The sequence below is a fragment of the Phyllopteryx taeniolatus genome, chromosome 10, assembly GCF_024500385.1.
Source record: "Phyllopteryx taeniolatus isolate TA_2022b chromosome 10, UOR_Ptae_1.2, whole genome shotgun sequence".
Taxonomy (NCBI): domain Eukaryota; kingdom Metazoa; phylum Chordata; class Actinopteri; order Syngnathiformes; family Syngnathidae; genus Phyllopteryx; species Phyllopteryx taeniolatus.
Window position 1 is genome coordinate 6,336,646 of NC_084511.1, and position 19,246 is coordinate 6,355,891.

The 19,246-nt window shown below is 44.9% G+C and overlaps 1 protein-coding gene across 1 annotated transcript in view; it reads left to right on the plus strand.

The window, feature by feature from the left end:
- LOC133485016 (neuronal acetylcholine receptor subunit beta-2-like) overlaps positions 1-18,860 on the plus strand; it is a 35,038-nt gene extending 16,178 nt beyond the window's left edge. The window contains exons 2-6 of the mRNA XM_061788318.1: positions 3,865-4,010; positions 4,127-4,171; positions 4,825-4,934; positions 10,357-11,335; positions 14,950-18,860. Of these exons, the coding sequence (XP_061644302.1) occupies positions 3,865-4,010; positions 4,127-4,171; positions 4,825-4,934; positions 10,357-11,335; positions 14,950-15,105 (1,436 nt within the window). The 3' untranslated portion in view covers positions 15,106-18,860. The remainder of the gene's footprint in view (positions 1-3,864; positions 4,011-4,126; positions 4,172-4,824; positions 4,935-10,356; positions 11,336-14,949) is intronic.
- The last annotated feature ends 386 nt before the right edge of the window (positions 18,861-19,246 follow it).

Consider the following 19,246-nt stretch of genomic DNA (forward strand, 5'->3'; position numbering starts at 1 on the left):
GAACACTCTACAGCATTGGACTATGTGATAAATATTGCCCACTCAACATCCATTGCAGCCTGGTCATCCTTGAAGGGGGATCCCCCCCCATCTTCAGTCCCTTCTCAAGGTTTCTTTTTTTTCCCAAATGGGGTTTTGAGTTTTTCCTTGCCCGATTGGGGGGTTGAGATTAGGGGATTTCGTCAATCATTGCCAACTCTGTGGGCCTGTGAAGCCCTTTGAGACGCTTGTGATTAAGGGATATCCAAATCAACATGACTTGACTTTGTTTTTAATGGTCCGTTAAAAAAGTAGTCAGGTCCTAATGTACTCTTGAGTAGTTTTTTCATTGAGTACTTTTCATTGAGTACTTTCTTATTCTTACTCAAGTAAATATTTGGATGACTACTTTTTTACAACCCAATTCCAATGAAGTTGGGACGATGTGTTAAACATAAATAAAAACAGAATACAATGATTTGCAAATCATGTTCAACCTATATTTAATTTAATACACTACAAAGACAAGGACTTGGAGAAGGCGTTCGACCGTGTCCCTCGGGGAGTCCTGGGGGGGAGGGGGCTTCGGGAGTATGGGGTACCGAACCCCCTGATACGGGCTGGTCCGCATATCCAGCAGTAAGTCGGACTCGTTCCCGGTGAGGGTTGGACTCCGCCAAGGCTGCCCTTTGTCATCGATTCTGTTCATAACTTTTATGGACAGAATTTCAATGCGCAACCGAGGCATAGAGTGGGTCCGGTTTGGTGGCCTCACTATTGCATCTCTGCTTTTTGAAGAGGATGTGGTTCTGTTGGCTACATCAAGCCATGCCCTCCAACTCTCACTGGAGCAGTTCGCAGGCGAGTGTGAAGCGGCTGAGATGAGAATCAGCACCTCCAAATCTGAGACCATGGTCCTCAGTCGGAAAAGCGTAGCGTGCACTCTCCAGGTCAGGGATGTGATCCTGCCCCAAGTGGAGGAGTTCAAGTATCTTGGGGTCTTGTTCACAAGTGAGGGAAGAATGGAAAAAGAGATCAACAGGCGAATCGGTGCAGCGTCTGCAGTGATGCGGACTTTGTATCGGTCCGTTGTGGTAAAGAAGGAGCTAAGCCGAAAGGCGAAGCTCTCGATTTACCGATCGATCTACGTTCCTACCCTCACCTATGGTCACGAGCTGTGGGTCGTGACCGAAAGAACAAGATCCAGGATACAAGCGGCCGAAATGAGTTTCCTCCGCAGGGTGTCCGGGCTCTCCCTTAGAGATAGGGTGAGAAGCTCGGTCATCCGGGAGGGGGTCAGAGTAGAGCCGCTGCTTCTCCGCATTGAGAGGAGCTAGATGAGGTGGCTGGGGCATCTGATTCGGATGCCTCCCGGACGCCTCCCCGGTGAGGTGTTCCAGGCACGTCCCACCAGGAGGAGACCCCGGGGACGACCCAGGACACGCTGGATAGACTACGTCTTTCGGCTGGCCTGGGAAAGCCTTGGGATCCCCCCGGAAGAGCGGGATGAAGTGGCTGGGGAGAGGGAAGTCTGGGCGTCCCTGCTAAAGCTGCTCTTGCGACCCGACCTCAGATAAGCGGTAGAAAATGGATGGATGGATGGACAAAGACAAGATATTTAATCTTCATCAGTTTGAAACTTTATTGTTTTTAGTAAATAATCATTATCTTAGAATTTAATGGCTGCAACACGTTCCAAAACAGCTGGGACAGGGTCATGTTTACCACTGTGTTACATCACCTTTTCTTTTAACAACATTCAATAAATGTTTGGGAACTGAGGACAGTAATTGTTGAAGCTTTGTAGGTGGAATTCTTTCCCATTCTTGCTATATGTACAGCTTCAGCTGTTCAACAGTCTGGGGTCTCCGTTGTCGTATTTTACGCTTCATAATGCGCCACACATTTTCAATGGGAGACAGGTCTGGACTGAAGGCAGGCCAGTCGAGTACCCGCACTCTTTTACTATGAAGCCACGCTGTTGTTACGCGTGCAGAATGTGGTTCGGCATTGTGTTGCTGAAATAATAAGGGGCTTCCATGAAAAAGATGTTGCTTGGATGGCAGCATATGTTTCTCCAAAACCTGTATGTACCTTTCAGAATTAATGGTGCCTTCCCAGATGTGTAAGTTACACAGCCCCATACCATCACAGATGCTGGCTTTTGAACTTTGCGTCCATAACAGTCCGGATGGTTCTTTTCCTCTTTGACCTGGAGGACACGACGTCCACAATTTCCAAAAACAATTTTAAATGTGTACTCGTCGGACCACAGAACACTTTTCCACTTTGCACCAGTCCATCTTAGATGAGCTCGGGCCCAGAGAAGCCGGCAGCGTTTCTGGGTGTTGTTGATAAATGGCTTTTGCTTTGCATAGTAGAGTTTCAAGTTGCACTTACGAATGTAGCGCCAAACTGTATTTACTGACATTGGTTTTCTGAAGTGATCCTGAGCCCGTGTGGTGATATCCTTTACACATTGATGTCGGTTTTTGATGCAGTGCTGCCTGAGGGATCGAAGGTCACGGGCATTCAATGTTGATTTTCGGCCTTGCCGCTTACATGCAGTGATTTATCGAGATTCTCTGGACCTTTTGATGAAGTTATGGACCGTAGATGATGAAATCCCTAAATTCCTCGCAATTGTACGTTGAGGAACATTGTCCTTAAACTGTTTGACTATTTTCTCACGCACTTGTTCATAAAGAGGTGAACCTCGCCTCATCTTTGCTTGTGAATGACTGAGCAATTCAGGGAAGCTCCTTTTATACCCAATCATAGCACCCACCTGTTCCCAATTAGCCTGGATGGATAGGATGTTCCAAACAGGTGTTTGATGAGGATTCCTCAACTTTCTCAGTCTTTTTTGCCACCTGTCCCAGCAATTTTGGAACGTGTTGGAGCCATAAAAGTCTAAGTTAATGATTATTTGCTAAAAACAATAAAGTTTATCAATTTGAACATGAAATATCTTGTCTTTGTAGTGTATTCAATTAAATATAGGCTGAACATGATTTGGAAATCATTGTATTCTTTTTTTTATTTATGTTTAACACAATGTCCAAACTTCATTGGAATTGGGGTTGTACTTGAGTCATATTATTCGAAAGTTAAAGTACTCTTACTTGAGTACAATATTTGGCTACTCGACCAACTTCTGTACACACACACACACACACACACACACACACACACGCACACACATATAAACTCCGGGCTTGATGAAGTCAATTTTAGTAGTGTAATAAGTGGTAGAACTGCACTATGTTATACTGTGAGATCCATCCATCCATCCTTCTATTTTCTATGGCCCTGCTCCTCATTAGATTAACCGAAGCCTGACTTTGGTTACTGGCTGCCAGCCAAACACAGGGAAATCTGTCGACAACAACCATTCACAATCACATTCACACCAATGGACAATGTAGTCTCCATTTCACCTCGTTAACTAATATGCATATTTTGGGATGTGAGCGTTAAGCCATAGTACGCAGAGAAAACCCACTCAAACACGGGAAGCACATGCAAACTCCGCATAGAGTATGCTCCAACGGAGATTCAAACTCAGATCTCCTGACTGTATCTTTCAAACATGAACAAAAATACTAAAAACAACAAAAAACTATAACTAATAATAGAATAATGTCACTGTCCACTGAAAAGCATGTCAAATATCTTGAAATTTTAGGAGTTTTTATTTTTGTAATTTGAACTCCGATTTGGAGTTACATACTTTGTTGAACATGATTGAATTCTTGAATTTCTTTCCACATTTCTCAGACACAACAAAGGTGTACCTACTGTAGTTGCCAGTGAGTGTCTGTTGGATGTCAAGCACAGTCCTGTTAACAATGATATTTTGTGTGTGTGTGTGTGCACTTGCAGCAGCCTTTTGTGCAGAGGTGGAGGAGCGTCTGGTGGGTCACCTGTTGTCGGGTGACCGCTACAACAAACTGATCAGACCGGCCGTCAACAACAGCCAGCAAGTCACCATTTACATCCAAGTGTCTCTCGCTCAGCTGATCAATGTGGTGAGGAACATCGGCCGTGCCTTCTAAAATAATGATAATGATGACGCGGTTGAAAAGCATTTTTATTAAGAGGCATCAGGAGCTGTATGTGAACCTTCAGTCTGTGTGTGTTTCAGAATGAGAGGGAACAGATCATGACCACCAACTGTTGGCTCACTCAGGTTGGTCTTCTCTTGGCTTTGTCTTCACTTACATGTATCCTGTGTGTGCACGTGTGTGATCACACTCACTCGTTTCAGTTATCGTCCCAAAAAATCAGCACACTGACAAGATAGTGCGTCCTACCAGCCAACCAACAAAGACACATTGTAATTGGGAAAATCTGTAGCCTAATACATTAATTCATTCATTCATCTTTCGTTCCGCTTAGCCTCACTAGGGTTGCGGGCGTGCTGGAGCCCATCCCAGCTATCTCTGGTCGAGATACAGTCTGGTACAGTCCCCAAAAGCCAAAGAAAAAGCAAAACACTGCTGCAAAGTTCATCCTTTGACATTCGCTGAGCTGAATTCTTGTAAGAATCCCAAATTTTGTGTGAGTCGTAAGGCAAGTTTTCATGAAAACATTAGTGGAATTCTAAACTTTTCAACTCTTGGGTTATTCATGTTTAAAAAAATTGTGAAACATTTTGTAAATAGTCACAAAATTGGAATGTATTCCAATTAATTTCTTTAGAATATTTCATTGAGTACCTGATAAAGAATTAACACCCCAGTACATAGTGTTTTGCTGCAGAATTTCTGGTTGTGTGGTTGAGGATAAAGATACATGTGGTGTTTCTGTATTCTTCATAACTTCTTTTGAAACAATCATCAGGTGTGGAACGACTACAGATTAATGTGGGACCCCGATGAGTATGATGGCATCAAGAAAATCCGCCTCCCGACACAACACATTTGGCTGCCAGACATCGTCCTCTACAACAAGTAAGGCTACACTGACTTCTTGTGAAACTAAATGATGGACACACAGCAATTTTTCTAAAATGATTTTCATATCCGCTTAGTCCACACACCTATCCTCTTATTGTCTCACACCTCTTTTAGGATAATAATGTCAAAATTGAATTTTGTATTTCAAGGGATAAAAGACTAATGAGACTTTGGCGCTGGTCAAATCCGAAAGGTCATTTATTTTGTTACACTTTGGGATGAACTACCACTAGTTTGCTGAAAGAAGATCTCAATCGTTATGCGTTTTTGCTTTGTGTTCATCCATACATCATAGTAGTTATACGGACTGCAATAATTTGGTGCATTTGCTATTGTAATAATTGCTTGTTTTTAACACCGACATGAATTTTAATGAGAATATAGTAAGGATGTTGAGATATTTTGGGTGTAGAAAATGGTTCACAGTTTAATTTGAAATTTATTCACATTTTCTTTTTTTGCCTTACAGTTTAATTATACTATTTTTGGATCATTTTCAATCAGTCCAAAAATAGTATTATTTAATTCAAACTCAATACCATCATGAAAATAGAATATACATAATCCACCTGTTTTATCAAATAACCTGCTGTGAATGATAATACCATGTGAGTTTTTTGTTTTTTTGGGGGGGAGGGTGGTGTTTATTATCATTTAACCACTTATTTCACACACCGTAGGTAGCAGAGCATTGTCTTGGACTTGCCCAAATCACATACATCCAGTGAAAAAAAGGGGTATAAAATAAAAGAAACACATTTTACGAGATCATTCTACTCATATGTGTGGAAAAGGGTGGCCACATATAATTAGACCGAATGGAGTTTGTCTATTTTGCTACATTTTAATGACTGTTGAGTGATTGTGATGAGGACACCAAAGATATAGTAATAGATAGATAGACAGACAGACAGATAGAAACTTTATTCTTTTTGTGAGGGAAATTAGAAAAAGGCTTTTCACTTTTGAGTGCTATTGACCTGTATACAGGATGTGAATTGGGAAGGTAGTGCTACGCCCAAAGAGAATGACCGGAAGCATAGCAAACAGGACAGGACAAGACAGGACAGAATTTGAGTGCCAATCAGAGGACACTGCAAGAAGATAACATAGCCATCAATCAGGACTGTGTGTAGCAATTAGAGAGTGGCCCCACACCAATCGACTAAATCCAATAGGGTGTTTGTCAAGGGAATCAACACCGCCACACATGGATGTTAGTAATCACTGGTGTAGTAAATTGTAAGACCAATACTATGCTGCCTCTTGGGAATGTCAATCAATCAATCAATCAATCAATCAATCAATCAATCAATCTACTAAAAATGGGAGATGGGTCCAGCTAATCTGGTTGTAGGGATATGCTTCACGTGTGTTGTGGTCAGCGGTGGTGCACCACTGTTTATACTCGCCTCGTAGCCATGAAACTTTAATTAGGACAGATTACCAGTCAACGTTAAGACCGCACAACAAAGCAAAATGGATCCTGAGGCCATATGATAAGAGATGATGGGGCTGGAGGTCGCAGAATGAAGGAGGTACTCATTTTTAGTGTAGTTTGAAGTTACGCACCGTGCCCCAACCTCTCCTAGCATTCGAAAGTGAATGTGATGCTGGATTATTAGCCTACTATATAATTGATAGCCCACATATCAATAATGTATCGCCTGTAGCTTCGGTGAGATCAAGTCACAAGTAACGTCTCAGCACATTGGAAGCAGGTGTGGGGGAGATGCCTGCCATGCTGTTACAGTTTGTTCTGATACAGAAATTCTCCCCAAGGATGACAACATTCTGTAACACTGAACATGCACATGTTAAATGGAACTATTAAATAACTATGGAATATGCACAGAAACATTCATTCATTTTCCGTACCACTTATCCTCACTAAGGTCACGGGCGTGCAGGAGCCTATCCCGGCTATCTTCGGGCGAGAGGCGGGGTACACCCTGAACTGGTCGCCAGCCAATCGCAGGGCACATGTAAACAAACAACCATTCGCACTCACATTCTCACCTACGGGAAATTTACAGTCTTCAATCAACCTACCACGCATCTTTTTGGGATGTGGGAGGAAACCGGAGTACCCGGAGAAAGCTCACGCAGGCAAGGGGAGAAAATGCAAACTCCACACAGGCGGTGCCAGGATTTGAATCCAGGTCCTCAAAACTGTGAGGCAGATGTGAAAACCAGTTGTCCACCTTGCCGCCTCCACAGAAACAGTCTCACAATAATAAATACATTGTCTCAAGATGATGATAAAGAAGATGATGTCCTTCTTTTCCTTTCGGCTTGTCCCTTTAGGGGTCGCCACAGCGCGTCATCCTTTTCCATGTAAGCCTAACTCCTGCATCCTCTTCTCGAACACCAACTGCCCTCATGCCTTCCCTCATGACATCCGTCAACCTTCTCTTTGGTCTTCCTCTAGCTCTCTTGCCTGGCAGCTCCATCCTCATCATCCTTCTACCAATATACTCACTATTCCTCCTTTGGACGTGTCCAAACCATCAAAGTCTGCCCTCTCTAACTTTGTCTCCAAAACATAGAACCTTGGCTGTCCTTCTGATGAGCTCATTTCTAATTTTATCCAACCCGGTCACTCCGAGAGCGAACCTCAACATCTTCCACCTCAAGCTCTGCTTCCAGTTGTCTCTAATCCGTACATCATGGCTGGCCTCACCAATGTTTTATAAACTTTGCCCTTCATCCTAGCAGAGACTCTTCTGTCACATAACACACCTGACACCTTCCTCCACCCGTTCCAACCTGCTTGGACCTGTTTCTTCACTTCCTGACCACACTCACCATTGCTGTCCAGAGCAATGGTGAGTGTGGTCAGGAAGTGAAGAAACAGGTTGACCCCAAGTATCTAAAGTCATCCACCCTTGCTATCTTTTCTCCCTGTAGCCTCACTCTTCCCCCAGCACCCCTCTCATTCATGCACATATATTCTGTCTTACTTCGGCTAATCTTCATTCCTCTGCTTTCCAGTGCATGCCTCCATCTTTCTAACGGTTCCTCCACCTACTCCCTGCTTTCACTGCAGATCACAATGTCATCTGCAAACATCATGGTCCACGGGGATTCCAGTCTAACTTCATCTGTCAGCCTATTCATCACAATTGCAAACAGGAAGGGGCTGAGGGCTGATCCCTGATGCAGTCCCACCTCCACGCTAAATTCGTCTGTCACACCTACAGCACACCTCACCGCTGTTCTGCTGCCCTCGTACATGTCCTGTATTACTCTAACATACTTCTCTGCCACTCCAGACTTCCGCATGCAGTACCACAGTTCCTCTCTGGATACTCTGTCATAGGCTTTCTTTAGATCTACAAAGACACAATGCAGCTCCTTCTGACCTTCTCTGTACTTTTCCATCAACATCCTCAAGGCAGATAATGCATCTGTGGTACTTTTTCTAGCCATGAAATCATACCGTTGCTTGCAAATAATCACTTCTGTCCTGAATCAAGCCTCCACTACTCTTTCCCATAACTTCATTGTGTGGCTCATCAACTTTATTCCTCTATAGCTCCCACAGCTCTGAAGAATTCTATTGAACAAGCTGGTCAAAAACTCCACAGACACCTCTCCTAGATGCTTCCATACCTCCACAGGAATGTCATCAGGACCAACTGCCTTTCCATTTTTCATCCTCTTTAATGCCTTTCTAACTTCCCCCTTACTAATCATTGCCACTTCCTGGTCCACCATACTGGCCTCTTCTACTCTCCCTTCTCTCTCATTTTCCTCATTCATCAACTCCTCGAAGTATTCTTTCCATCTATCTAGCACACTACTGGCACCAGTCAACATATTTCCATCTGTATCCTTAATCACCCTAACCTGGTGCACATCCTTCCCATCTCTATCCCTCTGTCTGGCCAGCCTGTATAGATCCTTTTCTCCTTCTTTAGTGTCCAACCTGGCATACATGTCATCATATGCCTCTTGTTTGGCCTTTGCCACCTCTACCTTTGCCCTATGTCACATCTCAATGTATTCCTTTCGCCTCTCCTCGGTCCTCTCAGTGTCACTTCTTCTGAGCTAACCTTTTTCCTTGTATGATTTCCTGTACTGTGAGGTTACACCACCAAGTCTCCTTCTCTCCTTTCCTGCCAGAAGATACACCAAGTACTGTCCTGCCTGCCTCTTTGATCACCTTGGCTGCAGTGGTCCAGTCTTCTGGAAGCTCCTCCTGTCCACCGAGAGCCTGCCTCACCTCTTCCCGAAAAGCTGCACAACACTCGTCCTGTCTCAGCTTCCACCATATGGTTCTCTGCTCTGCCTTTGTCTTCCTAATCTTCCTCCCCACCACCAGAGTCATCTTACACACCACCATCCTAAGCTGTCTAGCCACACTCTCCCCTACCACTACCTTACAGTCGGTAACCTCCTTCAGATTACATCGTCTGGACAAGATGTAATCCACCTGCGTGATTCTATCTCCGCTCTTGTAGGTCACCCTATGTTCGTGCCTCTTCTGGAAAAAAAGTGTTCACTACAGCCATTTGCATCCTTTTTGCAAAGTCTACCACCATCTGTCCATCCAAGTTCCTTTCCTGAATGCCGTACTTACCCATCACTTCTTCATCACCCCTATTTCCTTCACCAACACCATTACAATCTGCACTAGTTAGCTCGTCTGCCTCACAGTTCTGAGGACCCGGGAAGAAATACGGCCTCCCCTGTGTGCAGTTTGCATGTTCTCTCCGTGCCTGCAAGGGTTTTCTCTGGGCACTCCAGTTTTCTCCCACATTCCAAAAACATGCATGGTGGGTTGATTGAAGACTCTAAATCTCCTGTCGGTGTGAATGTGAGTGCGAATGGTTGTTTGTTTCTATGTGCCCTGTGATTGGCTGGCGACCAGTTCAGTGTGTACCCCACCTCTCTCGAGAGAGCAGGAGAGAAGAGAAGCGCCAGTTAGACATGCCAAAGTCCAGAGTCAGGTAGTGAGGCAATGTTGAAATAAGTCTTAAGTCTTTAAAATTTTCACAGAGCTAGCCACCCTAATTTCAATGGGTTGGGCATTCCATAGTACTGGGGCCTATGTAGAAAATCCTCTAGAACCTACTGACTTCTTTTCAGCTGTCTGAGTCACAAAAAGACTAGAATATTGTGAGCGCAGGGCTCAAGATAGAACATAACCACTAAGTTAGCCTGATAGGAAGGTGCGAAGACGTAGTATTTTATGAGGAAGTGACAAAACCTTAAAATCACATCTCGGTGGAATGGGAACCAGTGCAAGTTCATTACCTTCCAGGTTTTATACTGTACATCATAGAACAAGAACTTGTCGCAGTAGATAGACAATCAAAGGTGTGCGGTAATGTTATAGCGATACAGGCTGGATTGTAGTGATGTGCTTTATTTAGATGTCGTTTTAAATCTTTCCTTGTCTTTCTCCCAGTGCTGACGGCACCTATGAAGTCTCCTTCTACTCCAATGCTGTGGTCTCTAACAATGGCGAGGTGGCCTGGCTCCCTCCCGCCATCTACAAGTCGGCCTGCAAGATTGAAGTCCGCGACTTTCCCTTTGACCAGCAGAACTGCACCCTTAAGTTTCGCTCGTGGACGTACGACCACACTGAGATCGACCTCATCCTCCTGAGTGACTTTGCCAGCCGCGACGATTTCAAACCCAGCGGCGAGTGGGATATTGTGTCACTGCCAGGACGCAAGAATGAAGACCCAGATGACATCAGGTACCTGGACATCACTTATGACTTCATCATTAAGAGAAAACCTCTCTTCTACACCATCAACCTGATCATCCCCTGTATCCTGATCACATCTTTGGCCATTCTGGTCTTCTACCTGCCATCAGACTGTGGTGAGAAGATGACGCTTTGCATCTCTGTGCTCCTGGCCCTCACTGTGTTTTTACTTCTTATCTCAAAGATTGTGCCACCCACATCTTTAGCAGTGCCTCTGATCGGGAAGTACCTGATGTTTACTATGGTGCTGGTCACCTTTTCCATCGTCACCAGTGTTTGTGTGCTCAACGTCCACCATCGCTCCCCTAGTACGCACACCATGCCTCCTTGGGTCAAACGCATCTTTATGTATCAACTTCCCTCGTATCTTTTCATGCGAAGACCTGGCAGATCCAACATACGTGAGCGGTTCCGGAAAAAATACCAACAACAATCGTACTCTGAGAAGAAAGCGGGTGCAGATGCGGGGACAGGTTCTGTGGGACTGGCAGACTCCTCGTCATCCTTCTACGTCAACGAGGAGTCGGCCAAACGCTGGCCGTTCAGCGACTTTGCCGACAACACAGAGTTCAGGAAGAGGACGACACTGAAAAGCAGCATTGATGTGGAGGATGCCGTGGATGGCGTGCGCTACATTGCCGACAAGATGAAGAGTGAGGATGACGATGAAGGGGTAGGCTTTTGAAAGGAAGTGCCTTAAATCTGCAAATAATTTTTCATCGAATACTTTGATTTTGGCCCCTCCTTGAGCTGTCACCTTATCGTGGTGGAGGGGTTTGTGTGTCCCAATGATCCTAGGAGCTAAGTTGTCTGGGGCTTTATGCCCCTGGAAGGGTCACCCATGGCAAACTGGTCCTAGGTGAGGGACCAGACAAAGCACAGCTTCAAAAACCCCTATGATGTTAAAAAATTCAGGAAGACGTTTTCCCTTGGCTGGACGCGGGTCACCGGGGCACTCCTCTGGAGCCAGGCCTGGAGGTGGGGCTCGAAGGCGAGCGTCTGGTGGCCGGGCCTGCACCTATGGGGCCCGGCCTGGCACAGCCCAAAAGGGTAACGTGGGTCCCCCTTCCCATGGGTTCACTACCTGTGGGAGGGGCCATAGGGGTCGGGTGCAATGTGAGCTGGGCGGTGGCTGGAGGCGGGGACCTTGGTGATCCGATCCCCGACTACAAAAGCTGGCTCTAGGGACGTGTAACGTCACCTCTCTGGCAGGGAAGCAGCCCGAGCTGGTGTGTGAGGTCGAGAAGTTCCGACTAGATATAGTCGGGCTCCGGTACCAGTCCTCTTGAGAGGGGTTGGACTCTCTTCCACTCTGGAGTTGCCCACGGTGAGAGGCACAGAGCAGGTGTGGGTATACTTATTGCCCCCCGGCTCTGTGCCTATACGTTGGGGTTCACCCCGGTGGACAAGAGGGTGGCCTCTCTCCGCCTTCGGGTGGGGGGACGGGTCCTGACTGTTGTTTGTGCATATGCACTAAACAGCAGTTCAGAGTACCCACTCTTTTTGGAGTCCTTGAAGGGGGTGCTGGAGAGCACTCCCTCTGGGGACTCCGCTGGGGGATTTCAATGCTCATGAGAGTACCACCACCACAGTCTGCCAATCCAGAGGCACTGTCCCCGATGTCCACGCGATGTTGCAGAGGCGTGTCAACCAGGACAGCCCCCACAACATACAGGAGGACCGGTGAGGATTGGACTCTGCCAAGGCTGCCCTTTGTCACCGATTCTGTTCATAAATTTAATGGACAGAATTTCAAGGCGCAGCCGAGGTGTAGAGGAGGTCCGGTTTGGTGGCCTCAGTATTGTATTTTTTGCTTTTTGCAGACGATGTGGTTCTGTTGCCTTCATCAAGCCGGGATCGCCAACTCTCACTGGAGCTGTTCACAGCCGAGAGTGTGAAGCGGCTGGGATGAGAATCAGCACCTCATAATCTGAGACCATGGTCCTCAGTTGGAAAAGGGTGGCGTGCCCTCTCCGGGTCGGGCATGAGATCCTGCCCCAAGTGGAGGAGTTCAAGTATCTTGTGGTCTTGTTCACGAGTGAGGGAAGAATGGAACGGGAGATCGACAGGCGGATCGGTGCAGCATCTGCAGTGATGCGGATTTTGTATCGGTCCGTTGTGGTAAAGAAGTAGCTCAGCCGAAAGGTGAAGCTCTCAATTTACCGGTCGATCTATGTTCCTACACTCACCTATGGTCACGAGCTGTGGGTCGTGACCGACAGAACAAGATCCCGGATACAAGTGACTGAAATGAGTTTCCTCAGCAGGGTGTCCGGGCTCTCCCTTATGGTATGGTACCCCATACTCCCGAAGCACCCCCCACAGGACTCCCCGAGGGACACGGTCGAACACCTTCTCCAAGTCCTTATCTTTATAGTGTATTCAATTAAATATAGGTTGAACATGATTTGCAAATCATTGTATTCTGTTTTTATTTATGTTTAACACATCGTCCCAACTTCATTGGAATTGGTGTTGTAAAACTAAAAAGTAATCATCCAAATATTTACTGAGTAAGAATAAGAAAGTACTCAATGAAAAAACTACGCGAGTACATTAGGACCTGACTACTTTTTTAACGGACCATTAAAAACAAAGTCAAGTCAAGTTGATTTGGATATTCCTTAATCACAAGCGTCTCAAAGGGCTTCACAGGCCCACAGAGTTGGCAATGATTGACGAAATCCCCTAATCTCAACCCCCCAATCGGGCAAGGAAAAACTCAAAACCCCATTTGGGGAAAAAAAAGAAACCTTGAGAAGGGAGTGAAGATGGGGGGGATCCCCCTTCAAGGATGACCAGGCTGCAATGGTTGTCGAGTGGGCAATATTTATCAATAGTCCAATGCTGTAGAGTGTTCATTACGATGGCAAGATGCTGTACAATGTTCATTAACACATCGTCCCAACTTCATTGGAATTAGGGTTGTAAAACTAAAAAGTAGTCATCCAAATATATACTTGAGTAAGAATAAGAAAGTACTCAATGAAAAAACTACTCAAGAGTACTTGAGACTACTACTCTTAAAAAGGGGGGACCACCACCACAGTCTGTCAATCCAGAGGCACTGTCCCCGATGTCCACGCGATGTTGCAGAGGCGTGTCAACCAGGACAGCCCCACAACATCCAGAGCCTTTAGGAACTCTGGGCGAATCTCATCCACCCCCGGGGCCATGCCACCAAGGAGCTTTTTAACCACCTCGGTGACCTCAAGCTTTTTAACCACCTCGGTGACCTCAACCCCAGAAATAGGAGAGCCCGCATCAGAGAACCTCCTCATGAGAGAACCTTCCTCATGGGAAGGCGTGTCGGTGGAATTGAGGAGGTCTTCGAAGTATTCTCCTCACCGACTCACAACGTCCCGAGTCGAGGTCAGCAGAGCCCCATCCCCACTATACACAGTGTTGATGGTGCACTGCTCCCCCCTCCTAAGACGCCGGATGGTGGACCAGAATTTCCTTGAAGCCGTCCGGAAGTCTTTCTCCATGGCCTCACCGAACTCCTCCCATACCCGGGTTTTTGCTTCAGTGAAAACCAAAGCTGCATTCCGCTTGGCCAGCCGGTACCCATCAGCTGCCTCAGGAGTCCCACAGGCCAAAAAGGCCCGATAGGACTCCTTCTTCAGCTTGACGGCATGGACCACCTTACGGCCACAGCTCCGGTCGGCCGCCTTAGCAATGGAGGAACATGGTCCACTCGGACTCGATGTCTCCCGCTTCCCCCGGAACATGAGCAAAGTTCTGTCGGAGGTGGGAGTTGAAATTCCTTCTGACAGGGGATTCTGCCAGACGTTCCCAGCAGACCCTCACAATACGTTTGGGCCTGCCACGTCGGACCGGCATCTTCCCCCACCATCGGAGCCAACTCACCACCAGGTGGTGATCAGTTGACAGCTTCGCCCCTCTCTTCACCCGAGTGTCCAAGAGATGCGGCCGCAAGTCTGATGACATGACCACAAAGTCGATCATCAAACTGCCACCTAAGGTGTCCTGGTGCAAAGTGTCCTGGACACTCTTATGCTTGTACATGGTGTTCGTTATGGACTCTGGGTACTCTGAACTGCAGTTTGGTGCATAGGCACAAACAACAGTTAGGACTCGTCCCCCCCACCCGAAGGTGGAGGGAGGCTACCCTGTCGTCCACCGGGGTGAACCCCAACAAAACTAAATTAACTAAACAAAACACTGAAGATTTATTTATATTATACCAGATTACACACTGTACATAAAACACAACAATGGTGTTTTTATTTTATTTTTTAAACACGAACCTCTGTGTCCTTACAGATCATTGAGGATTGGAAGTACGTGGCGATGGTGATTGACCGCCTCTTCCTGTGGATCTTTGTTTGTGTATGTGTGGCGGGAACCGTGGGCCTCTTCATGCAGCCTCTGTTCCAGAGTTACAACACCCCCATTGTTGAAGACATGGACCAGAACTGAAGGGTGACACCTGAACTTGGAAAAAAAGTCTACCTTAATTCCTACCCTCCTCTTCAAAGCGCCAAGCCAATCTTTTTATCACATGACCTTACTTAAAGTATGTCCTCCTCACCTGACACTCTGATGCACTTTAGCCCTCTTCCTCCAGCACCTATTCGCCACCTGACCTCACTCTCCAGCCTTTTCAACCTCAACTTGTCCTGCCATATTCTGATCCAACAGGAGATATAAGATGTATCTAGTTTTGATGAAGAAATTGCTGAGTTTGTTGGTCTCAGTTGATCCAAGTCAGTAATAGTGTAACTCAGGTTTACAGGTTTTTGCTTTGGGACCAATTTTAGCATCATTGGGTCAAAATTGAGCTTCCTTTTATGACCCCCTGATTCCATTATTAATTCATATTGACATTACCTTGTAACCTAGTTCATCTTAAGGGTGTTTGAGGGCATTTAGGTCAAGTTTTTTTTTTGGCATCAAACCCATTCAAGCATCAAGCATCATGACTGTATTGTGTGGTGTATAGGTGTATACTGTGTGTGTGTGTATATATATATATATATATATATATATATATATATATATATATATATAGTGGGCACTGACAGTATTCAGACCCCCTTAATTTTTTCACTCTTTATTATATTGCAGCCATTTGCTAAAATCATTTAAGTTTATTTTTTCCCTCTTTAATGTACACACAGCACCCCATATTGCCAGAAAAAAACCAGAATTGTTGACATTTTTGTAGATTTATTAAAAAACAAAAAACTGAAATATCACACAGCCATAAGTATTCAGACACTTTTCTGTGACACTCATATTTAATTCGGGTGCTGTCCATTTTTTCTGATCATCCTTGAGATGGTTCTACATCTTCATTAGAGTCCAGTCGTGTTTGATTATACTGATCAGAGTCAGAATCATCTTTATTTGCCAAGTATGTCCAAAACACACAAGGAATTTGTCTCCGGTAGTTGGAGCCGCTCTAGTACAACAGACAGTCAATTTACAGAACACTTTGGAGACATAAAGACATGGACAAAAAACAATTCTGCAAAAAGATGCAGAGTCCTCTAGCACTTAGAGCAGTTCGAATGACTAATATTGCAATAGTCCGGTGCAATGACCATTGTGCAAAGGGCGCTGAGACTTCAAGGAGTGTATGCGGTTTAAAGTGACGAGTAGTGCAATAATCTGGGACAATGTTGGTTGTGCAAATGTTACATATACTCCTCAATCAGTGTGCAAATGGAGCAGATGCTACTCTGGCATGAGTGGCCAGTATATGCAAATAGTGCAGCATGGCGAGACAACTACAGTGAGTGCACGAGTAATACATAATTGTCACAGAAATGTGACAACGAACTCAAGTCAAAAAATTGCCAGCTTGTTGTAATGGAATTATAGGTTAGCTGTTTAAGAAGTTGATTGCAAGAGGGAAGAAGCTGTTGGAATGTCTACTAGTTCTAGTTTGCATTGATCGGTAGCGCCTACCTGAGGGAAGGAGCTGGAAGAGCTGGTGACCGGGGTGCGGAGGGTCCGAGAGGATTTTGCACGCCCTTGTCTTAGTTCTGGCAGCGTGCAAGTCCTCAAGGGTGGGTAGGGGGGTACCGACAATCCTTTCAGCAGTTTTGATTGTCCGTTGCAGTCGGAGTTTGTCCTTTTTTGTAGCAGCACCAAACCAGACTGTGATGGAAGAACACAGGACTGATTCGATGACCGCTGTGTAGAACTGTCTCAGCAGCTCCGGTGGCAGGCCGTGCACTCTCAGAAGCCGCAGGAAGTACATCCTCTGCTGGGCCTTTTTGAGGACGGAGTTGATGTTAGTCGCCCACTTCAGGTCCTGAGAGATTGTAATTCCCAGGAACTTGAAGGTCTCGACGGTTGACACAAGGCAGCTGGACAACATGAGGGGCAGCTGTGGCGAAGGATGCCTCCTGAAGTCCACGATCACAGTCTTGCGCGCGGTATGTGTGGAGAAAACCAGGTACTGCTCATCACCTGTCCAATACATTCCCAACAATGAAGCATGGTGGTGGCAGCATCATGCTGTGGGGGATGAAAACCTTCTCCAGAGTGCTCAGGACCTCAGACTGGGCTGAAGGTTCACATTCCAACAAGTACAATGACCCAAAGCACACAGCTAAAATAACGAAGGAGTGGCTTCAGAACAATTCTGTGACTGTTCTTGAATGGCGCAGCCAGAGCCCTGATTTAAACCCAATTGAGCATCTCTGGAGAGAGCCGAAAATGGCTCTCCACCAACATTCACCATCCAACCTGACAGAACTGGAGAGGATCTGCATGGAGGAATGGCACAGAATACCCAAATCCAGGTGTCAAAAACTTGTTGCATCATTCCCAAAAAGACTCATGGCTTAGCTCAAAAGGGTGCTTCTACGAAACACTGAGCAAAGGGTCTGAATACTTATGGCTGTGTAATATTTCAGTTTTTCTTTAATAATAAATCTGCAAATGGCTGCAATATAACAAAGACTGAAAATTTTAAGGGGGTCTTAATTCTTTCTGTACCCACTGTGTGTGTGTGTGTGTGTGTATATATATATATATATATATATATATAGAGAGAGAGAGAGAGAGAGAGAGAGAGAGAGAGAGAGAGAGAGAGAGAGAGAGAGAGAGAGAGAGAGAGAGAGAGAGAGAGAGAGAGAGAGAGAGAGAGAGAGAGAGAGAGAGAGAGAGAGAGAGAAACTAAAAATCATTTAATCATTCTCTCATTATTGTGGCATTTAGCAAAGAGAAATAATTTTGGTAATCCTAATTGACCTAAAACAGGAAACATTTAGTCTGATTTCATGTCAGACAGGCAGGGGAAAAAGACATGTCTTTTTACATAGTCATGGCTACTGGCCATGACTGTAAATAAATATTCAAAATCTTAGGTAAGAGAACAAGCGTGTCTTTTTGACATTTACAAAGTTCAATAAATTACTGAGACATGTTCGTCACCTGCAAAAAAGTACAGTGTAGCTGTTTTCAGTGGCCCATTTTAAGAATGGCACCAATGAGCTTGGTTATGTTTTTATTTCTTTCAGCAGTACAGATAAGCTTCCTCACAGTAATTAATTGGGAGGCAAATTAAATCATGTCAGTTTTACTTAAACCTGTGCACTGGAGGTGCACAAACCTAACTAACAGTATCTCAGGACCTTGTTCTGTTTTGACTTTGGACTTTGGATTCTTTTCTACTCTCCTGCTTAAAGCCCTATTTTTCTTTCCGAAGAGCTCAAGGACAAAACCCAAAAAAAAAACAAAAAAAAAAACAAATTAAGAACTTAAACAGCAAACACATTGTGGCAGTAAGGGAACAAAAAATGTGGATACACTCCTTGTAGCATGAATGTTGTATTATTACGATGGAAGAGCAGTTTCAGTTTATGAAGTTACTCCCTCACACACACGTTGGTTTGTGGACTTTGACTAGTGCACAACAAGCTGAGGGACCACTTGTGCAACTGTAAAAACACAAAACCAATGACTAATAGCTTCTCGCTGCATCTTTTTAAAGGTCCTAAAGAATAATTTTGAATAACTATGACCATCACAAAAGAAACAACAGGAATAACATTGTCAAATATTTTATACTGGTAGGAACAAATGAGCCAAACAGCCTCGCCTCTCTTGCTTTTCCTGTGTACAATTTTTGTCTATTCTCAGAGATAAATTCAAGTACTTAACAATTCTATAAAGAAGTATAAATTATTGTCATTACATCTGCCACGGCAGCTGTGAGTTTTTGTTTGTATTGTGGGTGGATGTCAGGACTCATGAGTTGATATTAGCTAACTGGATCAATAAAGGAGAGTGAAAGCAACGCACTGATCTGATGCAACAATTTCATATTCACTTATGGATACCTTGACTCAGCATTATAAAGAGAGGCATCACGCCATTTAACACTGCTGACATCTTATTGTAGTTGCATAAACGTTTCTTGTCTACGGCTCACAATTCTCTATCACTCTCCATCTAACTGCCTTGTACTATTAGCTGGTATTCAGCTAAAAGTAATAAGTGTTAACTGTATTGTAGTAAATTTGCATCTTCCTTTTCATTTATGCAGCAATAAAAAAAATTCATACCCTATTACAATGGGGAACAATTTGAAAAAAAAAATTCT